This window comes from Ceratosolen solmsi, unplaced genomic scaffold, assembly GCF_000503995.2.
Source record: "Ceratosolen solmsi marchali unplaced genomic scaffold, CerSol_1.0 scaffold30, whole genome shotgun sequence".
Taxonomy (NCBI): Eukaryota; Metazoa; Arthropoda; class Insecta; order Hymenoptera; family Agaonidae; genus Ceratosolen; species Ceratosolen solmsi.
The window spans coordinates 6046562-6063752 of NW_011948421.1; the positions used below are offsets into that span (position 1 = coordinate 6046562).

The 17191-nt window shown below is 26.5% G+C and overlaps 1 protein-coding gene across 1 annotated transcript in view; it reads left to right on the forward strand.

Annotated features, from left to right (window-relative positions):
- The window catches only part of Eip93F (Ecdysone-induced protein 93F), a 57290-nt gene that overhangs the window by 22943 nt on the left and 17156 nt on the right, over positions 1 to 17191 (forward strand). The window contains exons 3-8 of the mRNA XM_011498616.1: positions 9910 to 10067; positions 10637 to 11047; positions 12394 to 12726; positions 13105 to 13269; positions 13414 to 13509; positions 15042 to 15121. Coding sequence (XP_011496918.1) covers positions 9910 to 10067; positions 10637 to 11047; positions 12394 to 12726; positions 13105 to 13269; positions 13414 to 13509; positions 15042 to 15121 — 1243 coding nt within the window. The remainder of the gene's footprint in view (positions 1 to 9909; positions 10068 to 10636; positions 11048 to 12393; positions 12727 to 13104; positions 13270 to 13413; positions 13510 to 15041; positions 15122 to 17191) is intronic.

Consider the following 17191-nt stretch of genomic DNA (forward strand, 5'->3'; position numbering starts at 1 on the left):
TCATTTCATTCGGACGGCCGTTCATCGTTATTATTGATGCCCCTTATGGAAGCCAATGGAAGATGGAAGTCTCAAATCCAAATGAAACATAGTCACGAGCAATCATTCTCACTTATTCACAGTTTTGTTCTTTATTTTCTTCTTTTGATTGTGAAGAAGCTGAAACTCACGCGGTCGCTTATCAATAATATCGTCAGAATACATTATTTTGCTAATATGCTGCTTTTATGCTCTTAAGAATTTACGATGTTTTTAAAACAGCCGTATTGTATTTTTAAACATCAAGATAATCGTGTACTTTAAGCACGCGACTTAATAGTGCACTTACATTATTGAAAATTTTTATTATTTTTTCTTTTTTCATTAGTTATGAGGCTTTTGATTGGCTTTGCTATAAACAATTCGTATGTTAGTACAAAAGTAATGGATAATACATTATGTTTTATTATTATCAATGTCACATTTATAATAAAATATACTTGCTACGGATTTGTTATTATCAAATGAAACCACTTTTTTACTCTTTGCAAAGAATGTTCATTCAAATCACTGTGATTTAATATGTTTCAATATTATTGTTTCATTTTGGAACAAAATATATAGATGCAGCTAATACATTTTATACCACATAGTTTTTTTTCGATTATTTTGTGTTTTTTTATGGTAAAAACTGTAATCTGTTAAATTAGATGACGATCTTTTATTTAAAATCGATAAATTGTGCTTTGTAGAGTATACAGTTTGAAGTAGAGAAAAGTTAAAAGATTGCTATGGATGGCATGTATATTAATGTAATATGTGGATATAAGAGATCGTGTTCTACTTTATTTTTTCTTTACATGCTTTGTTTGAAAATATTGTACTTGATTAATTTATAATAGTCATAAAAACCTTTACCAAATAATGTACCTACATGTTTTTAAACTTATTTTTAGCCATTAAATAAGAACTTTATTTTTATACATATTTTGATTCTAAAGAAAAAAATTCTATTGCTTATACAATTTAAAGTTGATCGAAAAGACGTATGTAATATTGCGAAAGATTGTTCTTCATTTTTAATATGCTAAATTTCATATACTAAATTATTATTAATATTAAAACTCAGATATTTTAAAAGGCATAAAAATTTGTAGATTCTAGTTAAAAAATTTATAAAAATTTCTAATTCTACGAAGTCCAATGTTAAAAAAAAATTTTTTAATTAATTTGGTAATTGTTATTAAAGTGCTTATACTTTTTACACTTAATATTGAATAAATATACAACCTAGTATTATGTGTCATTTTAAATAACAAAGAACATATAAAACATTATTGCAAATAAAAGAAAACTTCAAATATCATTATAAATAATTATAAATCTGAACTTATAAATCAGAATATGAAGAATATTTCTTACTCTTATTCTACTCGCTTTCGACGGTATAATGTAAAGGAACAATTTTTGTGTTATAAATTTTTATAAGTAATTTAAATATGAATGAAATTACTGTTCATTATATATCATGCTTCAATCGATAAGTCAACGAAATTTACCTTTGAGCAGAGACTCGACTGTGAGACTTTCTACTAACTGTTGCGAAAGTTGTACGCTTGATATCGATAACGATTGGCAATTCTTGAGAAAGAATACATTGATAATAAGATGGGAATCCACAATTTGTCATGACTCTCTTTTTATGGGCTTTCTTCTATTGTTACTGTGGTTTTCCCATATTTTCATCAATAAAATTGATCTATAAAATTTTTCAATTATGGGCTTTCATTTTTCGCCAACCCATTTTTTTTTATGTTAGATCTAGAAAGTTTGTTAATACTAAAAGTTATAATATTTTAATAGTACTAATTTAATATGTATGTAAACATTTTTTGTATGTTTCAAAATTTTATATATATAATCTTTTATAATTGAATACAATTTACAAACAGATATCATATATAGCATGTATATACATTATATACATACACACTATATATATTATATATAAATGTTGCAATTTACTTATGAATAATTCTGTTGTATAATTCTATTGTTTGTATTACATATTTTTTCGCTATCTGGCATTTTATGTATAGATATCTTTTATTCATAGTATTTTGTTAAATTTTTGTTCTGTATAAACATAACGTTTGATTTTATATTAGTATTTTTAAAATACTCTTATAACTTTCAACATCGTTGATTTATGAGAACAAGACATAATTTTTATTCAGTACCTATTAGCAGATGTTAACTGCATCGCACATCTGTGTACATTTGCATGCAAATTCATCATAGTGCTATTCTATTCGTTCGTTTAGTTCTCCATAAATACCTTTATGAATAAATTCAATGTCATGATAAATTCAATCAAGTGTCGCTCTCTCTATCTCTCTTTCTTATATCTACATATATCGCTTTCTACTTCATTCTTACAAATACCTGTATTGCTACTAACTAATATAAAATACATTCAATATATTTATTAAATAATGAATATTTACTTAAATATGAACTAACATTAATAATCTCATATATCTGAATATTTAAGTATTTATTATAAAATTTTTTAATTATAATAATAATATAATATTACATAATAATTACATATGGACAACAAATGAAACAAAAATTATGGTTATATTTATAATTTTTTGATTTTTCAATGTTTGTTTTACAATGCCATGAGATCTAAAAATATGTTGATATTCGATATGAATATATTATTATGTCATAAAATTGATTAGAAACTCATACTTCTGCTATAATTTTTTTCTATTTAAATTCTTTTCCGAATTCGGATCATTCTACTTACATATTTTAAATATTGTGTGATTTCGTGACCGTGAATTATTTCATTGCTTTAAGAGAACAAAATTATTCTTAGTATTTTTTAAAGCACGTGAATGATTTTTATCGAAAATCACAGCGATATATTTGTCATTACAAGATTTTCTGTGATTTCTTACCCTCTTATGAAAAATATTAAATATATATTGCTTTTAAATATGACTTTAGTCGATACCACTTTTTAATAATCGAGTAAGCAATTTTATTTAAATTATATTTTGTAAAAAGTAAAATATCGAATAAGATATTATATAATTATTTTAATATCTAATACTACAATATTTTTTTCAATATAAAAAATAAAATTATTGTTAAAATTAAAACTTTGAGGCTACAATTTTTAGAATATAATCGGTAATTTATATAATATGAAAGTATAAAATTGAGTATATAATACTGGAACATAATTAATCGTAAGTCAAATATTTGGTAAGTAAGTTCATAATACACAATATTAAATAACAAATTATGAATTTCAGTATTTCTCTAATTAATAGGGTATTATCATTCGTGGCCACTTATTTTTAGTTTTTCTTACAATGCCTATTTCTTATGATTTATTTCTTTAGCATATCTGCCTATCAATTGCGAGATTTCATCAAAGCCTTCAATGTCAAATACATTTTTTGCTTTCGCCACCTGTCTTACCTGTAGCATTTTCAATTCGCGCTTCCTCTTCCGAATTACTTTTTATTCGTATTTTCATATTATCCCGTACAGCCATTATAAATGTATATATTATGTTTCGTCTTTATATGACGAATACGAAATATTTGTTAAATATTGTTGTTGATAATGAAAAATTTTATAAACTTTTGGAAAAAGGTTTAATAACGATTTTTATAATTTGTGTAATTTCTTTATTTAGCAGAAACTTATTTAGCAGTATAGCGCAAAATTAGAAATGAAATTGAACGATTCGTAAAAACCTATACTGAACTTTAAAAATATCAATTTACATTTACATTTAAAGTAACTGATCAGTAAATGATAATGTCATTAATTTTTAGTTTTGCTCGTAAAACCATGAATGGAAAATAATATAATTATGTAGTATATTCATTTTTTCTTTAAAACTTATGTGTATATATATATAAATTATGTATGTGAACTATAAATTACATATAAAAATATTGATACACCTTTAAGGAAAAAAATGTAGAGTAAATCTATGTTGCAGCTGTATGTTAGAAAGAACATACAATTACTATGTCAAACTAATATTTTTATCGTTAGTGTGTCAGTGTATTTGGCGTTATTTGTGACAGTTTTTATTTCTGGCCATCAAAAAGCGTTTTGTGTTTGAAACTTCATTAGTCTTACTTAGATACACGTATGCTTGCACAAAATTATAAATAGTGTAAATATTTATAATCGGTAGTACAATGGGAGCATTCAAAATTCAGTTGGAAGAAGGTATTTCTGAAAATGAAAAAGAGCTACATAATTATAGAACAGTCAATTCTGCGGTAACGGTTAGCTAAGGAGGGGGTCAGAATAAAAGCGGAGCCTATATGCAGCACGATTCGACCATTGGCTCGACTGGCGTGACAAGCAACAATCATTTATTCAGATCTTTTATAAGCAGCCAATACCTAGTACATAGGTCGACACGCTCTACTTTAAAACTTCAGCCCTGTTCTGTCTGTCTGTCTGTCTGTCTGTCTGTCTGTCTCTCTCTCTCTCTCTCTCTCTCCCTCTCTCTTTTATTTTTGAGTGATCAATGTAACGTCGCTTTTTTACTCATGTGCTGATTTTATATTCTTTTACGACAATTTTGTTGTATGTATGACATTTTGGTAATTATTATATTCTAAGACTTATTAAATATTTATTGTCAATTTCATACACGAAATTTCCAAAACGCAATACATATAAATACATATATTTCACCATTAGGTAAGTGTTGACTTAAATAAATGGCAGAAATTAACCCTTAAATAATTTAATTATAAATGTTTTTATACAAATTAAATTAAACTATTAAAATTTTAACAATTGAAATTCATCTATTTACAAAAAAATGTTGTCATCAACTTATTATATAATTTTTTTATACCTATCATTAGTTCTTTGTACAAAAAGTGATATTTCTATTTAATTTTTTCTTTCAATTTCTTATAATTCTTCATTCTACAGTAAAAATTTCTATAATGCATGAAAAATTCTTCAAATATTTGTTACATTCTTTACAAATGAAAGAACGTCAAAACATGTATGAAATAATGTAGCAATGGTAAAAATAAAGTGAAGAAATGAATGTGGTGATGTGTGTTTAATCTGGGTGGCCAGATATTGTCATTATATTTATCAAAAATAATTTAGCACTTTTATATAAATTTAAATAAATATTCTGTTTTTATGAATTTTTGTTGTGAGCCATTTTAATATTTACACTGCAAAACAAGTAGATATATCAAAATTGATAATGATAATTAGTATGTTAATATTTTTCTAGATAAATAGTATCATAACAAAAATGAAAAAAACATTTAAATATCATAGATTTTTAAATAAATGCATCAAAAATCCATATTGAAAAATAATATCAAATTAGAATGATTTAATTTAAGAAAAATCTTTGAATAATGAGCCAATATTTTATGTAAATAATATTAAAAATACACATCTATGCATTATAGTGCTATATATATTGAAAGATAAATTGAAAATAGAATATGAGGTAATTGATAATATGATATATTTGCTATGAAGAATTTGATAATGTTATATATTTGATATGAAGTAATTGATCATCCAATTATTGATTGAATAATATTTACATTTTATATTGTAAAGAAAATCTGTAGCATTTACCTATCAGTCAGATTACTTCTTGTTCGGACTTTCGATTATCTGTTGAAGGGAAAAAATAAAAGTATACCTTCTACATACCCCGGTCATGCATACCCCGTTTGGATAATGTGCATATTGAGAATTTTTGAGGGCTTAAGAATGACTTTGAGCGGTCATAAATGACGAATGATTCATTTAGTCGAATATACTCGTAACTAGAGGTAAGAGAGGGAGTATCCGCGGATGCAGCGTAAGCGTGTACGTGCACACCAAAGTCGATTCTACAGGCCTCGAACAATTTAATTTGTGAATTCCGCTCAGACGGGAATGGAACGAGTGGTTTTCCAGAAATACTCATCTTGTCTCTTCTCTCTCTCTCTCTCTCTCTCTCTCTCTCTCTCTCTCTCTGTCTCTCTCCCTATCCCTTCTCTTTAACAGTGCTTGTACTTAGCCCAAACGAAGGATTTTATTACATATGATTTTATCATGATTCAATTATTTTCTCATGCAATCAATGAAATTACGTACAATAGACCAATAATATTGAATAATTGATCGAAACTTTTCGTATGATTTCTACCCTTCCTTAATTCATTCGGACTGCTACTTGCAACTTGTCTGTAATCAGCATTAATTATTTCAATTCTCATTAAAATGATTAATAAACCTTTATTTTAGCTTATATAAATAGAATATAGCATAAATTATGATTACTTGTGGGCTAAAAAAATTAAATATTACTACCATTAAATAGTGTTACAATTAATAATAATGGTCTATATACTTTTCTCTTTATATATTACCATATTTATTAATATATATTAATATTTATTATTTACATATTGGTAATAAAACTTGATATTAAATATTACTCTTGATATTAATACTTGAACAGGAATAAAAATGTTATCAACTTTTATTCATAATATAATACTATGTTTGTATGTATAAATTTAAAAATGAATACAATATGTTTTTGATTCTTATAATTAAAACTGTGTATATTAGCACTTTAAAATAATTCATTAAGTAACTAGAAATTTATAAAAATCGTAGATTTAATAAATAATTTCCGTATGTCTTCAAAATTTGTATCATAAATAATAATTTGTATAAATGAATATAAGTATGTATTTCTATATATATCTTTAATACAGTTACTAAACAAAACAAAATTATAGATAAACTTTTTCATTGCCCATTTGTATATAAATTTTCAAGAATATGCATGGTTATATAAATATAGGAGCATTTAAATTACTATTTTAACATTAAAATCATATTATGCTACATGGTTAATATTTATATATTGTGTACATTCTAAAATCTCAACATTATCCATTATACTTATTACTATGTATGAATGCATAGTTCTTCATTATTTAACTATTGCATTAACATTAATTTACTCTTTTTTCACTCTTTCTATTTTTTATCCTCTTTTGCTTCCTGATATGTACATGCCTAAGTATATATCTACAGATAAATTTTTATATAAATCTCTTTATCACTGTCTATTTATATGATATATAGTATCTCTAACGATTCAACTAGCCAACACATTGATATAATAACATCAATTGTATAACGAGGAATGAATCAATTTGATGATTGAAAAAACTAACTTAAATATTGTTCTTAAATTTATCATCGAATATGATTAAATGAATTCTAGGAATATATGAAAATAAAGGCTTATTTGTAAGCATGTAAATTAGTAATATTTCGAGAAACCACTTAATCCTAAAACTTAAAATACTTGTTTATTATAATTTGCTTAAATATTAATAAAATTTATAGATATATATATATATATATATATATCGTAAAAGTATTATATATAAGTATTATTTTTTTATCGTATTTATTTTGACGATGCAAAACCCGCCAATGTGAGTATTTTTTAATTTTCAAAAAAACTACATTACGATCATTTATTCTATAATAATAGATAACAATTAAATTGTTCAGATTTTCATATTCGCTTATAATATTATTAACTATAATGGATTAAAACTAAAGAGTTTTAAAATTCCTTTTTAAGAACACAAACTTTTTTTGTAACATATAAACAATTTTGTTTTACGTACACCTCTATAAATTATTTATCGATAGATAGTCTGACCGTTAAGAAACAAACGACCGAATCATTATTCAAGGATCCCTTTTTTCACGCACATGTACAAACTGTATGTGGTTACTGTATAGCTACGGTTTTATAGTCTAGTGTATAGCTATAGGTTATGATAGCTTTTGTATTTTTTGTGAAATGCATAGTAATTATGGCCATCTATCATTTCTTTAATATGAAAATATATATTGTCCCTGTTTTGACAAGCTTGATATCTTTACATACAAAATTATGAGATAAATTATATACATAAATTTAAAATGCTCATGACCATTTCATGTTTACACATAAACTTTTGAAAAGAATACATTATTTGAATTTCGAAGTGATTCATGACTAATTTCTTATATTGATTAAAATATTATAAGTAGGCTATTAGAGGGAATAAAATTATCTAAGTATGAATTCAAAAAAATAAAAATATTAAAGTTGTAATAATAGAAATAGTATTTTTTATTAAATCAAAATTTATCTAAAATATGTAAGAAAAATTTATGAAATGTTATTAGTTTTGATGCGTTTAAAAAGAAGTGTAAACTTCTTTGAGTAATAAAATTCTGTCTTAATATAAACTTAATTTAAAATATTGCCACATTTATATCAAATTACTATGAACGAATCATGGTTTATAAATATAAGGAATAAATATCTTATTAAATACTATTTTAAACGTACCACAATTGATTTCTTATATATTGTAAATAAGATTAAAAACGACCTCGTGTTATCATTAAATAACATGCTAAAAATTTCGAAAATTATATTTATTTCCTCGTGATACCAATATCTCCGAATACCCTTATTTTTATTACGATAACTTCAATTAATAATTAGTATACATAATTAGAATAAATGCAAAGAACAAAAGCGAGTTCTTTTTTTTGGCTTATTGGAATATATTATCATTGCTATTTATCTTCTACTCCTCATATATTTTGTACTTTTTCTCTGTTTATTACATTTCATCTTGAAGAAAAAGTTGTACCGAAATGAAACTTGTCCCTATAAAGTCAATAAGAAGTTATAGTCTATTTAAAATCTGTTTAAAATATAGTAAGCAAAGTAAAGTATAATTTTATTATTAATTATTGGGATAATTAAAAATTTTTTTATATAAAACTATATAAATTAATTGTATTATGAAAGTTAGCAAATAATTATTAAAATTTCTTCTATTCAATTTATGTACACGAATTTGATTTTAAGCTTTTTAAGTATATTTAAAATATGTTTTTAATAATAAAATATTTAAATTGATTACAAGAAACATAAATTTTCATTTATTTTATAACATTTATTTCTACATAAACATAATTATTGTTTTTTTGTAGTTATATTTATAGTTTAGATATTTATTTATAGTTTGTCTTTTTATGTGTTTTTTTTTATTTTTTGAATTAAATTAATTAAAATAAGCGTATTTAAAAAATTGTTTGAGATATACACTGTGATTGAGAATAATAATATACACTTACGTTAAAAAGCGTTACAACTTGATGATTAGTTATTTATGTTTTAGATATTATTTTTAATTTTTAATTTAAAATAGTTTATAGCTAAATAAATTTGTTAACGAATAACACACTTATATATTGATATAAAAGAAACAATTATTAATTGTTGTGTTTTTAGGAAAATTACATTAACCAGAAACCACCAATGTGATTGAGAAGTATTTAAAAACTCAAATATTTGTGCGTAAAAATGTACGTGCGTGCGTACATTATATATTATGATTTAATTGTTTAAATTCCACGTTTAATTTATTTGTCACATAATTGTTGTGAAAGATTATTTTAAGTGAGTATAATATAAATTATTATAACATTTTATTCACAGGTACTGAAACCAACGATTAATTTCATACATAAAATATTTAAGATAGATTGAGAGCATTGAGCGAAAGATGAACAAAAATGCCATTTACTACAACATTTGAATAACAATTGAATGTACAGAAGCAATAAAAATATAGTATAAATAAAAAATTAAAATAAGGAAACACTCGTAACCTTAATTGTAGAAATAAATTATCTAATAGTTTTAAACCGTATGCGTACCCATCGCCTTGCGGCGCTTATGGCGTGCCATCGGCTGATCGGGTGACAGCGCTCCATCATTGTTTGAATGTAGTTGCGGTGGTGTCACAGGTCTGGAGCGGGTTGCGGAGGAGTTGATGGGCCGTAGGAGATGGAAACAATATCAGGACACCCTGTACACCGGCACTCGCAACATCGACAGCACGTCTACTGTGGTGAGTCCACACCACCAGCAACAGCTTCAACTACAGCTTCAGCAGCTGGCGCAAGTGATTATTATTATTATTATTATTATTATTATTATTATTATTATTATTGATATTATTATTATTAATATTATTATTATTATTATAATCATTGGTACCATCATCATTATGGCTATCGCTATTGCCACGACTACAATCGCCGCTACCACCGCCGTCGTCATCATTATCATTATTATTTTTCATTTATAAATAATTTCAAACTCTAATTTACTAAGCAAAAGAGAAATAATTTCGCGATTAATGAATAATCGTTATTCATAATTGCCTATACAGTATTTCAAAGATGATATGAAGTAATTTTTTAATATTCGCACGATGATTAATTTGTCTTGGATCATAAACTAAATGAAAACTTGGGCCTTCAATTTATATTTGTTTCTGTCGCATTAAGTCACATGTAAGTAATTGCAATTTTACCACAGCTACCGTGACTCGAATAGTCCAGTAGTTGCATCCTCATACGATTACTGAAAACACTTAGCTTGAATTTTTTAGGCGAGAAAGACTATAAAGGCTCTACACTAGGTAGTAATTCTCACGAAAATAAGACTGATGAATCAACTGGTCATTAGGTGCAGCAAGCGAAGCCGGTGGACTCTCCGAGTCAGCCGCTAAAGACGAATTTAGCAAATCAGCAGCGGGTGGTCGCAGCCGCTGCCAACTGTACTGGCGAGCGTTCGCCTCGACGACCGGAAGAGACGACGGACGCGGCCACGAGCGGCCCGCAGAACGGCCGACTCACCGAGAGTGCCCGGGAGAACGGGGCTGCTTTAGGCGAAAACGGTCCAACGACGCGCAAGCTCGAGAGCGAGGAAGTGCCTCTCGAGGACGGGCGGACGAGCCTCGACGGACCCGAAGACGAGGAGCTCGAGTCAACGACCCAAAGGATCAAGAGAGAGCGTCTTGACGAGAGGATAAGGCTGAGTCCTCTGAGAGAGTCCGAGGAGCGCTCGGACAAGATCAACGACACTGAAGGGACCAAGGTATGTGTCACTTATCACCAGGATGTTCATGTTACGTGACTCTATTCGAGCAGGTGAATAATCCGAAGCCCATCTTAACTTTACTTTAGACATAGATGCTATTTAGCTATGCTTTATGACGAATTTTTTCTTCTCCATTAAACGTTCTAGATTAAAATGATTTCTACATAAGAAATTCTTCTCAACCAAACCAATAAATTTACATGAGGATTTATGAGATTGAAAATCTTGTCCATTATTATGTGGCCCAATGACATTTAAGTGTTCAAAATTGTTACATGTTTATGAAAGAAATGATCGAATTCAATGAGCATTTTCTTTTTATATGAAAATCAAACAATCATAACATTTCAGCTATTGCAATAAATATTTGTAATCAAGACTATTTACTGAAATTACACTTTCACATGACTATGTATAATAAAAATTTGTAAACAACACAAAAAATTATTTTAAACTTTTTTTGTAATTTAAATTTCTTAATGCGAAGATATTAATCTAAAATGCTGAATATCCATGTAAAAGATTAAAGCAAAATTATAAAATAATATTTAGATATACTATGGAAGGTCCATTAAATAACAATACTAATGCAAAAACAATTTTTGTTTATATATTATTTATATTTTTTTATATATAATTTATATTTATATATATTATTTATATGTTAATAAAAATTTGAAATTCAAATTAAATATAATTATTTTATATTGATAAATATCAAATAATGTTACATTTTTTAACTTTCAAACAAGCAAAATATTACCGTGCGTGATTAAATAAACGATACTCTGATTTATAATGTAAAACCAAACGGTGTCGTTTTGACCATTTGGTAATATAATTTTCGATCGTACATAGATTCATGTAATATATAATATAGTATTCAAATTTAAAGTGATTAAAAATGCAGACAGATTTGGGATGCAGTACAAACTTTCTGGTAATCTTTATAGATTGATAGATTTTTCAATTTTTTACATTAGTTGGTATATAAATATTGTTTGTAAAATTTATATTTATAATACTTATTAAAATTACATACGCTTGTATACATATGTAAAAATGTCTTGCGGAATTATAGCTTATAAATTAAATTAAAATAATTAATATTAAATTTTTGTATTTTATATTAAATGGTTAAATAAGCAAATACAGATAACAGATTTAGAAAATAAATGTACTCGAATTACAATAAAATCCAACACGCTTAAAATTATAAATATAAATAATTGCAATACGCCCTTTATATTCGATCGTTTTTGTAGTTGTATCGAGTTTATAAATCAATATATAAAATTATTTATATATTTTTTTTATTATATTTTTTATCTTTAACTTAATAGGAAGTGAAGGACGAAGTAGGATTGGAGAAGGTTCAAGGGACGCAGGGCCTATTAAGGGTGAAGAAGGAAGAGGAGCTACAGGAAACGCCAGGTCCTGGGGATGGATTAAACTGCCAGAGTAGACCAACTTCGACGCCGATTAGCAATAACAATAACGGTGTGTGTGTGGAGACGCGCAGCTCCTCTACACCTCCGAAGAAAGAAGTAATATTCTGCTCGCCCTCGTATGTCTTGGGACGTCGATTAAGTCCACCACCCGAGGACTGGAAACCGTTGGATAAGTGTTACTTTTGTCTCGATGGCAAGTTGCCGCACGACGAACAGCCACCTCTTGTGAGTGTGTTTCATTATTTGTTATTATTTAGTTTCTCTTAGAGAATCGAATGCTATTACTATTGAATACTCGAATACAATTGCCTTTGTAGAAATTAATTCTTAGTATTTTTAAACGACATATTTACACGAATTACAGATAGTAATTAAAGAAAAATTGAAATTCAAGTGTTTCGATACATTATTTTCGAATTGATCAACACTCAAAAGTATACTGACTCCAAATTGTCATTTATAATAACACAGTAAGATCATTAGCTTCTACATTTATTTCAATATAATATTTAAAATATTATTCATACACAAGGTATCCTTGATTAATTTGTTAATGGACTCTTTAAACTCATGAAACTCTTTTCTTTAATGCGCTACCTGTAGAGTCCACAAAGCGACAGTAGCAATAGTTCGCGATCGGCAGAGTCACCCATGTCGGTCCAAGTTGATCCTATGGCTGCATCTGTGGTAGCAGCAGCCCTTAGTAGCACGTATCCGACGTTGCTACCACAATGGTGTTTACCGCCCAGGGAACAGCCTCACGTCGTTGTTGCCCAACAGCATCAACAACAGCAGCAGCAGCAACAGCAGCATCAGCAGCAGCAGCAGCAACAACATCACCATCACCATCATCACCACCACCATTCGCAGCAGCAGCAACAACAACAGCAACAACAACAACAGCACCAGCAGCAACAGCAACAGCAACAACAGCAGCAGCAACAACAACAAGAGAATTCTGGCATCGATCAGCCCCTCGATCTTTCCTCAAAGCCTAAAAATTCTCAGGTAAGTTGGAGCGCCACTTCTGAAGTTAGACACACCTTTGTACTTATTTGTAGATCAATAAATCAGAATTAGGAAGCACATATGATTAATCTTAGGTGATATAAGATCATTTCATAAATTGATAATTTTTCGGGGTATTTAGAAAATCTTGGTTGATTAATATTAAGTCATTCGATAACCTTTATTAACATATATATTCGATTAAATAATGCACTTCCGTTTATTATATATTTTATATTCTGAATCTAAAATGTGAAATTTCATCTAAAAATACGTAGATTATTTGTACAAGATTTAAAATTAATGACAGTTCGTAATAAAAAGTAAAAAAAAATCGAAAATACTGTATATTAATTTCATTATTAAAAAATAACGAATACTTTAAGATAAATTTTAAAAATATCTTTTTTATTATAAAAGTAATTAAAAGTATCAAGTTTATTAGTATTACGTAGCAAAAATGAATTTTCAATTATTCTAATAAAAGAGTTCAGCAACTCAAATGTTAATATATATTAATGTAATTTATGTTATCCATCAAAGATAAACACTTTCATTCTTTAATTCATAATTTTTCTATTTCACAATAACAGACTTAAATAAAAATAATAGACTTTCTCAATTCATTAATCAGATCATCATATTTTTTATTCTATAAATAAATTTATTTAAATATATTTTAATTCTCTTACCCCATAAATATTTCATACTTCAAATATTCTATACGTAATGCATGTTTCAATTATTTTTTTCTTATGAAAAAGCACGTAAATTCAATTATTAAATAATAATTTGTATTTAATTAAATTATAATTAAATTTACAAATAAGTATGTTTTACAAACGTTAATTATAAAAAATCTGTGATGCAAACAAATTAACGATTTCTTTTTCATTTTATAGATCTTTCAAATAAATTCTAGAATATGAAAAAAAGTGTATATCATTTTCTATAAAACACATTTATATTTAAATGGATGTTTTATGCAAAAGTAATTAGTAATGGGTCTTAAGTATCAAAATTGATTTATTTATAAAATTTTATTCAACAAATTATTTCACGCAAAATAATAGTATTAAGATTATTATATTATAACTATAATGAAGAAAATTAATTTTATCAACTTTAATTCTGATATTTCTTTATTTTTGAGTCATTAGAGAATTTTAATTAAAAATTTATGTATTTACGTCAATTATTAACATAATTATTAATAAAACCAAATTTTCAAAAAAAAATTGTTTTCATAAATATTGTTATTTTGTAAGTCAAATTTGTACTCTATATATTATATGTTTAAGTAATATACTGTTTATGAGTAAGATTGACACTTGCACAAATAGTTTAGTTAAAATAATTGCAATTAAAATAACATAATTCATAACATATTATACATGGTGCTATTCAAAATTTTTTCAATTTTATAATTCTATCATTGACAATTATTTAATTTTATTTAATAGCATTACGACCTGATTAACTATAATACTTTAACAATCGACAACATTTGACTTCACAATTTTTTATTACAGGATAACAACATATCTATATTGGAGCAACAAAAAATACCTCTACGAATGACGGCAGCCATCGATCCAAAAACTATTTTCAAGTTAGTAAAATAAAACACAAAAACAGTATAAATAAAACACATAGGAGCGTTAAGAAACTAATCTCTCAAAATGTAAGAAATTTAATAAATAGTCCAATAAGTATATAGATATTTTAATTAAAAGAAAATTATTGTCGTTAAAATCTTTTTTGTTTAATGAGTAAAATTTATTCATATAATAAATTCTTCTGTAGTTAATAAAACATTTACTAAATTTATAATAAAAAAAAAACAATATTCAATTATTCAAAGAAAGTTTTTATTAGTGAGTTTCTATAGGTGTATTCTATAATTTCAAATAAAATTTTAGGTTTACATATGAATACTTCTTCCTAATTATTTATTTAAATATTAAAAATTTTTTTAAATTTTTTACACTTTAATTTCTATTGTTAGGAAATAAAAAATAAATTTAAATTGAAGTAATCTGCAAATGATAAGTTGTAGCTAGTGATCAAATAATTGATCCAAGTTTAATTAATTCGTATACAAAAAATAATTTCAATCGTTAATTTTTTTATCACAATTCATACTGTAAGATGATTTTAATAAATCGTACAATAAATACGGCAATAAAACTAGAGAATGGAATATTTCTGTATAATATTTTTTAAAACTTTGGAATCAAATGGTTCATTTACGAGAATGACTAGTTTAGCATGATAGTCGAAAAGCAGATGAATGGATTACAGTTACAATTCTCAATTGCGTAATATAATATGTCTCCTACCGTTGGCACATTTTTACTTTTTCTATAAAGATTTATAGAAAGATTGAAATAGAAAGTATTCATTTTTATAGAAGTTATCCGAAGTCTAGACATTCGTAATCGATAAAAAGGGTAATCTCGACTTCCTTATTCAACTACTTTATCGTTCATTTTCGTGTCTTTAGCGGGTCTATTTTCCTCAAATACTTTGAACTTTGATCGATTTTATTCCATAGATTTTCTAGTTGAAAGAAGTCGCCGAGATTAACTAAGAAAGTAGTTTTCAGAGACTATTAAAATCAGGTCTTTGAATTTTTGGATTAGTAACTTGAGGTCACTCATCCCCGTCCAATTTTATTAAACTTACAAAGATCTATCGAATAAGTCGTTGCAGTAAATTGTTTCGATTTCACTAATTGTTTATTTGGATCGTCAGGGAGGAAAGAAGACAACAGATAGATCAAGCAACACGGAGAGACAAGTACGTTGCCCCCGGCGAGGCACAACCGCTCCGATATTTTTCATCAGACTTCAATTGCAGCACTCATACACGCTCTCATACAATTTTTATCGATGTCTATTATTAGTACGCTTGGAGGAGCGATTACCGAGGGATTGTTGTGGATTCGAAACGCTACCGACTATGCTGGAAATCTGGGGGCTTGATAACGCATTGCCTTTTCACTAGCTGATGTTTTATATATTAATTATATGATCAAATACGTTCGATCTTTGCAATGTTACTAAAAAATATTGAGTTGTATGCATATTGCTCGTACCATTTTTATCAACTAAATTCAGTTTTTTAATGAAGGGTTCTTTAACTTGCTACTTATTTTTGGTTGTGCATGATATTTTCTTAGAATAAGCTGTACATCTGTTTTAACATGGCAATATTTTATAAATGTGATTGTAAAAACATTATATAATTTGGATAAAGATCCTTTTACGGAATTACTGCATTGCAATTATATATGAAATAATAACGAAATGCCAATATACTAAGAATGAAATAGATTTTCAAATCGATTGTTTCTTAAACGAGAGAATGTTTGATCCATAGGTTTTGTCAATATTATCTAAATTACTAGCTAGCTGTGAATACATTCACTGGTTGTCTTTTCATCATTTATATATTTTAAGTATAGTTTCGTAAAAGCTTTTATAAATAAATAGAAATTAATGAATAAAAATTCAACTGAATATAATCTTTAAAAGTTTTGCATTTTTTTATATAAGAACATGTTATTATAAATAGTTAAAATGTTTAACTTTTATGTTGCTTTTATATTAACAAAAATAATATAGCTAATTTTGGTATTGACAAATTAAATTAATGTGTATTTGTTAATTTTACATTT